General features: G+C 37.9%; 1 protein-coding gene across 4 annotated transcripts; it reads left to right on the top strand.

Moving 5' to 3' along the window:
* The first annotated feature begins 1,730 nt into the window (after window positions 1–1,730).
* LOC112296089 (uncharacterized) lies at window positions 1,731–6,276 on the top strand. 4 transcript variants are annotated; one of them, XM_090244636.1, is made up of 7 exons: window positions 1,731–1,929; window positions 2,561–3,421; window positions 3,648–3,921; window positions 4,185–4,350; window positions 4,702–4,872; window positions 5,129–5,283; window positions 5,478–6,276. In XM_090244636.1, the coding sequence occupies exons 2-7, from the start codon at window positions 2,719–2,721 to the stop codon at window positions 5,749–5,751; spliced, it is 1,743 nt and encodes a 580-aa protein (XP_090100762.1). In that variant the 5' UTR covers window positions 1,731–1,929; window positions 2,561–2,718; the 3' UTR covers window positions 5,752–6,276. The 4 variants fall into 4 exon arrangements, with proteins under 4 accessions (XP_090100762.1, XP_024404014.1, XP_024404015.1 ...); XM_024548246.3 differs by lacking the exon at window positions 1,731–1,929 and adding an exon at window positions 1,932–1,991; XM_024548247.3 differs by lacking the exon at window positions 1,731–1,929 and adding an exon at window positions 1,932–2,132.
* The last annotated feature ends 2,072 nt before the right edge of the window (window positions 6,277–8,348 follow it).

Raw genomic sequence — 8,348 nt, 5'->3', positions numbered from 1 at the left:
TCATCTAGACAGATGAATCATGACTTGAAAGCATCAAGAAGCTTACTTATCTGATTCAAGACAGTACTCAAATTGCTGTGAATATGAGTATAGAAGTGGGAATTTCTGCTTATTTAAGGGTGCTTTATGACTCCAATAGAGATGTCTTCTTTCTCTCCAGGGATTGTAAGAGGCGGCAGGAGTCGTTACAGGTATGAGATTGAGTGTAACAATGCGAATTCTTTAATTCAATGGAGCCCACAAGCTCTTCATACTTCCAAACTAGACCCAGGTCGGTTCAATAACTCTGCAATTAATCTCATTGGTGCTATGTTTCAAATCAAGGTGACGTGGTGATAGGCGAGAAAAATAGCAGTAGAGATGGAGCGCAGGCGGAGATCTATTAAATGAAGCCCACCATCAAAACTGTCACCCCTTGAAATGGTTCTGTGACGGTGTTCAAGGGAGGCTGCAGCACGCCCTTAAACAACTGTGACGACAACAGCCCTCTGGAATGATGTGTATGTGTGTGTGTGTCACATATGAGATTCTTGTTTGGATCGTGTGATTAATTGTACTTTTGTACAGAGTTTTGATGAAGGATATCAGGTTTGCTTTCATGATGGAGCGACAAATCGGCGATCTATGCAAGCTCGTCGACCTCCGAAGGCTGAGCAAGGCTTTCAATATCAGCCACTTCTCCCCATTTGTCAAGTCAAAGAGATTATGTCGGCGATTGTGGATGCGATGCGATGAGTTTCATTGTCATTAAGCTTCTTAATTTTTCAAGACATAAAAAATAGATACCTCAAGAATCGATCTAAATAGTTTCTCTTAAAAGTATCAAAAGTAAACTTCCAGTTAAGAAGTTAAGAACTCGTTGTGACTGAATTTATTTTCATTTTTTTCTCGCGGCGAATTTGTTTCGTGCTTTTTCTTCAGTGGTATAAAACTTGTGGCGTAGATTTTAGTAATTTGAAAACCAGTTTTCTCTTCGCTGGGGTCAACACCATCACCTCCCCACAAATTTTACATCGCAGTATGGTCAGATGCCCCAGAAAATTGGGTCATCTAATCAATCACTTCAGAAGATTATTCAAGTTCACTCTACATGAATTTTTACATATAGCAAAGTAGAGAGGAAAGTAACGTCGGTTGAAAACAATGTTCAATTTCGTGAGGGACTCATGGCCTACCAATGGGCGGGGAGGGGATTCGGCTTCTGTTGCTGGATTCAACACCCATCATCTTCGGGATCGCAACCTTGAAGAATTTCCACCACTTTAAACTCCAGGGACTCTTCGGAGACCAAATGCAACAAACTCTCCACACGTCCAGTAGACAGTCCGCTACGTAAAGTGGATGGACCCCGCAGCTGGCTACGCACGAAACCAACAAGATTTCGAGAATAGGCTGTCGATGGAAGTTTTTTATTTTGAAAGACTTCTTCCCTTATCCTGATGACAAGTGCATAAATGCCTTCACCAATGAACCTGGGCACAGTGGGCCCACACGCCCATACTTGTTATCCTCTTCCCCATTCTAAGCCACATGGAATATTGGTTGCGTCGCTGAAGCACAAGCACAATTGGGGTCTTGTTTAGAGGAGTCACCATCAGACATGCGTGAGTAACTGATGCGCCACAAGAAACACAGCCTCGGAAAAGCTCACTCATCAGCGACACGGTGATAGGCCTTGACCTCTCGAGCTAAATATCGCCCTGGTGTGATACTTTTCTGTCAGACAATGGGTGAACCCAGAAGCAAAAGCAGCCAACCAGCTCATTCATCACCACATTCATCAAATGAATCGGCAAAATTTAGTAAATCCTCATTTCCAGCTTCAGCATTCATCCAGAAGCTCAAAGAGTGGTGACTATGACACAAGATTGCACAAGCCAGGATATGATATTAGACTGTAGATGGTAACTCAGGCGAATTATGCTTTAGGTGGGTTGCAACATTTTGCAGAATTCGGTCCCTGGATTGGATTTCGGCTGTTCTGGTTGATGGTCCGTCCTGTTCTAAACCCGTAGTGAGACCTCGCATTTTTTCTTTTTCCAGTTTTACTCTGTTCTGCTTAGGTCGCCGCAGCAGATGACGTCCTCTATGCTGGTTATGGGGTTGTCGTTTTGTTTTCCATAGCAAAAGAGGTATGGCGCCGCGTTGGTGATCTGTGGTGTGATTTTGAGCTGGACTGTATTGTTTCAAACTTTCCTCTTTTCTTTGAGGATGCATTTTTGACAATTGGGCTCTGCTATTGCATTTCTTCCTCGCTCGAGATTCTCTAATTTCTAATTTTTCAAGACTACGCCGATTTTTGCATGTGAGTGAGAGAGTCGTTTTCCCTTTCATGTAAATGTTTAGCTATAAATTCTACATTTCCATCACTACCTTGTTTAGTCCGGAATTCGGACTTTCGTGGTGGACGTCGGTATGCGTACTCGATATTCGTCTAAATGTTATGGTATTACCCAGGTAGTCTACGTCTTGTTGGGTGGTGTCTGGCCACACGGTTGCTGAATACTCAGCAATGGGAAGAATTTTGACCATACATGCATGGTTTGTCATGATGTGGCAGATAGCTGGAATCGCTTTTCTCTGGTATGGCTATAGAGGCATTCGGGGCATGCGGACCCGCTCGCCACTAAACTTTCGACTATGAAGGATGCAAGGTTGGAAAAGATGATCCTCAAATCTTAAGGATCTGATAATTGGTGCAATTCGTGTGCAGAAACTATGGCCCTGGTGCATGGCATGCAGGCTGTGCTCTTTAGTCACATTCGACAGCTTCAACCTCCACATCAGTTTATTGATTCTAATAGCAATTTGAAGGACTTTTCCTGTAGAGTCTTTAGGGATGATCACAGCTTGGGCTCTCAGACTGAGCAAATTATTAGTTTTGAAGTGAGAAAACGAAGGGTTACTCGTGGGGCACATCGTCTGAGGTTCCCCCAGCCGGACCCGGAAGGTCTGACGTATCGCAGTGCATACAGCAGGAGGAGGCAAATACTACCTGCAGGTCCTGTGAATTGTCTGCAAACAAGTCGAACGGAACAGTTGGATGACAGGTCGGTTGAGGAAGAAACTGTAAATTCTACAATCGAAGTCAAAGAGGATGTTGCAGAGACAGATGAATGGGCTGTTAAGAAGAGTTTGAGTGCACTGGATGCCTACTTTGACAAACTCCATGCGAGTAGAGGAGAAGAACCCTCAAGCTCTACACCATATTCGCAAGGAACAGTAAATGGGGCTTCCGCAGCTGTGTCGCAATCCAAAACCGGCAGTAGCGGGCCAGTTATGGGCAGTCAGACTTCTCAAGATTTCGGTGCAAGAAACGTGGTGAAGGATCGTGTAGAAAGTGATGATAAAAATAGTGCAGGTGGACTCAATGCACTGGATGCATACTTCGACAAGCTACGGCCCCGTGAATCTGAAAAAAGTAAGTCTCTGTTGGTTGCGGTTGCATTCTACCAGTGGTAGTTGGATGCCTCAACTAACCGAAAGTTGTTTTTCAACATGCTTAAGACCTTTACTTTCTTATCATTACTGAAAGGTCTTAATTCACTTGCCAAATCATTTATCTATTTATTTTTTTCCTCTGATTTGGAATGGATAAAACGAACCTATCTCTAAAATGTGCTGAGTGGCATATCTCGTATTTGCAGCTTCAACCTCCTACGAGAATACAAAGAATGTAGTGGAAGAGGACAAACCGACCATAGGCAAAGACGAGAAAGAAGTAAGTATCAAGGTTGTTAGTGAGTTGGACATCACTGTAGGGGAGGAGGAGGAAGCAGAATATAGAGAATTTATGGAAGAGTTGGAGAAGGCCCTTCAGCAACAAGTGGAGTCGGGAAAACTTTTGTCCGCAGACGATGACAACTTCATGCAGGAATCCTCTTGGGGCTTGCAATCTGCCAATTCGAATTCTTATGTTGTGTGAGTTCTAAAATCGTTTTACTGGTCTCTTTTTAGTTGTACTATGTGTTTGTTGTCGATTGACCATGTGATGGTTTCTTCCACAACGTCAAGTTACTGTGGGAAAACTTACCGCGTACTCAACGCTCTGTACTCTTTATAGGCTTTTAAATAGCCTTCCTTGTGTGTTAGTTCAGATGCATGAAAGGATGAATCTCTGTCTTACAAGTTGAGCGTGGTAATTGAAGCACAGGATCTTCATGTAAATTCATTTGTACCTGCAGGAATGGCTTGGTAGCTTTAAATGTTGCAGTATACTTATTTGGTTTGGCTAGTCCACAAGAGGTGCCCGGTATGGTAGATGCCTCTCTTCCTTACCTGTATGGAGCGAAAGTTAACGAGTTGATTGTAAATGGAGAGTGGTGGCGTCTAATTACCCCAACGTTTCTGGTTAGTATTGTCGCCGCCCTGTTTTTGTTTTAACTTACCCATATGCACATTACTTGCACTAATGTTTTAATTTATTCTTTTGAAGCAGATTATTAGGAGCATATTACTTTGAAAGACTTATTGTTATGTTCAAGTAGAATCGTAGTGTTCACTATCTCTTAACATTTCATTTGCGGAGTGGACAAGAGATTAGAGGTCATGTTGACAGTTCAGAGAGAGGTAACCTGCTTGTTGTTACGCTTTAGACACTGCTTTCAGGATTTTGGACGAGAGTTATATCCTGGATGAATCAATATTTTCCTCAATTTTTAAAATCTTTTTTGATTTTTCGAAATTTTGGTGAGAATGCAGCATTCAGGCTTTTTGCACTTAGGTTTGAGCACGTGGGCGTTGCTAGAATTTGGACCAGCAGTTGGAAGTGCTTTTGGCACTTTAGGATTTTCCGCGATATATCTACTAGGCGGTTTGTATGGTAATCTTTTGAGCTTCTTCCACACGCCTCAAGGCACCGTTGGCGGCTCTGTAAGTTGTTTTTACTTCAGCCTCGTTGTAGTCTGCATGTGTAGATTCTCACTATTTTCTTCGATCTAGCTATGTGTGTCTACTTGAAGTCTGGCTATCGATACGAGAGATGAATCTTGTTTTTTTTGGAGGATCGAAGAGATCCGGATAAAGTGAAAGCAACTTACCCGTTTTAATTTTCAGCTCTTTGCACCTATATCCTTTGCTTCCTTTCTGAACGATGTCGTCTATCTGGTTGTGTTGTTGGTTTGGACAGGGTCCTATTTTTGCCTTAATGGCTGCTTGGGTGGTCTATATACTACGCAACCGAGATATTATTGGTCTGGATGTAGCTGGTGAAATAATTCGGAAAGTGGTCATCTTTACTGCTATCACTTATGCATTATGTAACTCTTTCCCTGTTGACGATTGGTAAGTAGGTCTCTCCAGTCTCCACCTGGTTTAGTGGAGGTAATGAACTAATAAATTTCTTTTTGTAAGCCTGGAGGAACTTGGACAATATCAAAGTCTGGTCTTACTTTTGTGTTCCTCGTCTATACCTTTCTTAGTGTTTCAGTTGCTGTATACTTGTATTTTTTATTGTAGCTTCTTTGCATGTATTGCAGGACCCATCTGGGAGCAGCAATAAGTGGATTGATCTTTGGCCTACTCACTTGTCCTCTGGTGCGAGTTAATGTTCGTGTTGAAGACGTGAGTGACGAAAATGACGATGACGTAATGGAGTCATTTCTTCTTTTGAACGAGGGGATCGATCCATATCGGCTTCTTCTTGTGTTTGCCCTTGCTGTGGCGGTCTTTTCCGCTCTCTTCAGTGTGGGGGTGCCATATGCAACAGAGTATCACTTTCTCCATGGCGGCCTTGGTGATGAGTATTGGTAACTTTCTTCATGTGCTTTTATCAGGAAAGGACATGAGTTGGCTGAGACCAATTGCCGGGTGCCTTAAAAGCAAGCAGTCGTCCATCACAACAGCAATAGTTGTTGAAGAGTGCTCTTGATGTCCATACTGCACTAGATATCAAATATGGGTGAAGCCTTCCAACTCTAGGAAGTGCAAATTTGGTGGAGTACAAGTTTACTCAAGCTTTGGGATACAGTTGGTTCTGCTGTAAAGCTTTGAATTGCCAACCATCTAAGTAGCGGTAAAAGAAAAGCTTGGATAGCACCAACAATCGTTGTAACATGAAAATTCTAGTTGTCCAGCTTGTGAGCACGGTGGATATCGTGCAATGTTCAGGACAAAGAAGGCGTGACGCCCACTCAAAAGTCTGATAGCTATTCCTGATTTATTTTTGGTGTGCAGGGATAGTTTTAGTTTAATGGGATTAAGATGTTTTTTTTATCCTTTTGGAAAACATGGTAAGCATTAATGTCATAAATTATATACTTGGTCTATCTTTGAAAAGATTTTGTCTTATCAAATTAAATAGTGATTTGGAAGGAATATTGAGAAAGTGTATTGTACAATAAGCCTATCAAAATTTACCTCCACCCTACGAATCAATTGCCTTGGAATACAGAAACATATTTTATTGCTTAAAAGTGTAATAATTTCAAATTTTCTTCAAAATATTTCATAACACATTCATTATTTTAAAACATAAGATTTACTAAAAAATAATAAATAAATAATGAATTGTTTACTGTTAGCATTTTTGTTTGTATTTGTATTTTTTTTTTTTTTTTTTTTTTTTAACTCATTAGTTTGAGCTCTATGGAAAAAACTCATAATCTAGTTTTTCCTACTTCATTATTATTAAAAACAATTATGTTTGATACTTAATGACATATGCACTTTGCATACGAAACACTAAATTTTGGTAATATATATATATATATATATATATATATATATATGTATTTGTCATATTTATAATTTTATCCATAGTTTATATTAGTAAAGATATTATTTTTAAAGTATTTCTAACAAACAGTTTTTAAAGTAGTATATTGGTTATTAATTAATGTGCAAGTGGTGAATTAAATAATTACTTATCATAATCAACCTTAATCTTATGCTTTTAAAACTACTTTAATAATAATTTAAAAAATATACACTATAAACATCTAGAAATATATATATATATATATATATATATATAAGTAAATTATGCATAGATTTTACATTGTATCTACTAATGCAAATTTACATAATACATATAAATGCAATACTTAATTGGTTATTGAATTATTTTTAATAACAAAAATAAATAAAATAAAATAAATAAATAAAATAATAAAATAATAAAATAATAAAAACACGATACATAATAGATAGAATTTGATGTTAATTTATTTATTGTACATAACAATGTGATATTTTTAATGAATTTTTCAAATATAGATAAGTAATTTGTATTAGGTAAACATTGGATTTGCATTTAGTGTGTATATATATTTTATCTTTTCTATATATTTATTTTAATCCTTTTTACACTAGTAGCATTTTTTAAATGAAATTTTGACAAAAAAATATTCTTAGAAATGTGGCTTATATATACGTATATAATTTTATTTATTTAGAATCATACTCAAAATTTGAAACTTTGCAATTTGAGGTTGATTTACATGCCTGACAATGATTATTTTTAGTATGTAATCAAATATTGATTTAAAACTTAGGCTAACTAAGCTTCAATTTCTATACTTACAACACCATAAAAAAACTATAATCATTCAAACTTGAATTATTTTAACTGTTAATAAAACTCATCAATTAATAGATAAATATATATATATATATATATATATATATATCACAGCTCATACCGTTGAGCATTATTAAATAAATTGAAAAATGAATTTAGACTTTCACAACATAGTCAGTGCTTCGAAATTATTATATTATTTGAACATTACAACTGTTTGTTTTTATTTATTTTTATGACTAGTTTTAGTTTTTTAAAGATATATTAATGTACTTAGGAATAAAAAAAGATAATGCTCTCACTCTAGTGGATGAACCAGTCATGTGCAGATTAAGTTTTTCATGTGCATTGTCCCGATGTCTTTCAAATCCTAAATACAAAAAGGGAAATAATCATATATATATATATATATATATATATCTCCCAGCAGGAGTAAACCCTGCTCAAGGTTCCAGCAGATATGGTTATGATTTCATAGCCAATCTTTTTGATACTAGTTTTTACAGAGTTGGGTACCACTTAAAAGAACTTTTAGTTCCACAAATGTATAGAAATAATATGCAATTTTCACAGAATCAATGGACGAATACTAATATCTTTTACAAATGCCAAAGAAGAAGAAGAAGAAGAAGAAGAAGAAGAGGCTTTCTTCAGTTCAGCGATGCAGACTTCAATACGCAAGCACCACATGCTTCACACAGTTGAGTTTTTTGCTGCAGGAGTTCCCAAAGTTGTGTATTTCTAGAGCCCAGAAATGTAATGCTATGCATTCGAAGGTGCTTCTGGTGGCAGCGGTGATGCTCCTGAATCAGCTGATCCTCAACCCCGA

Source organism: Physcomitrium patens, chromosome 19 (assembly GCF_059467195.1).
Source record: "Physcomitrium patens ecotype Gransden chromosome 19, ASM5946719v1, whole genome shotgun sequence".
NCBI lineage: Eukaryota > Viridiplantae > Streptophyta > Bryopsida > Funariales > Funariaceae > Physcomitrium > Physcomitrium patens.
Note: the sequence above shows the minus strand (reverse complement) of the source record. Positions and strands in the feature narration are given on the sequence as shown.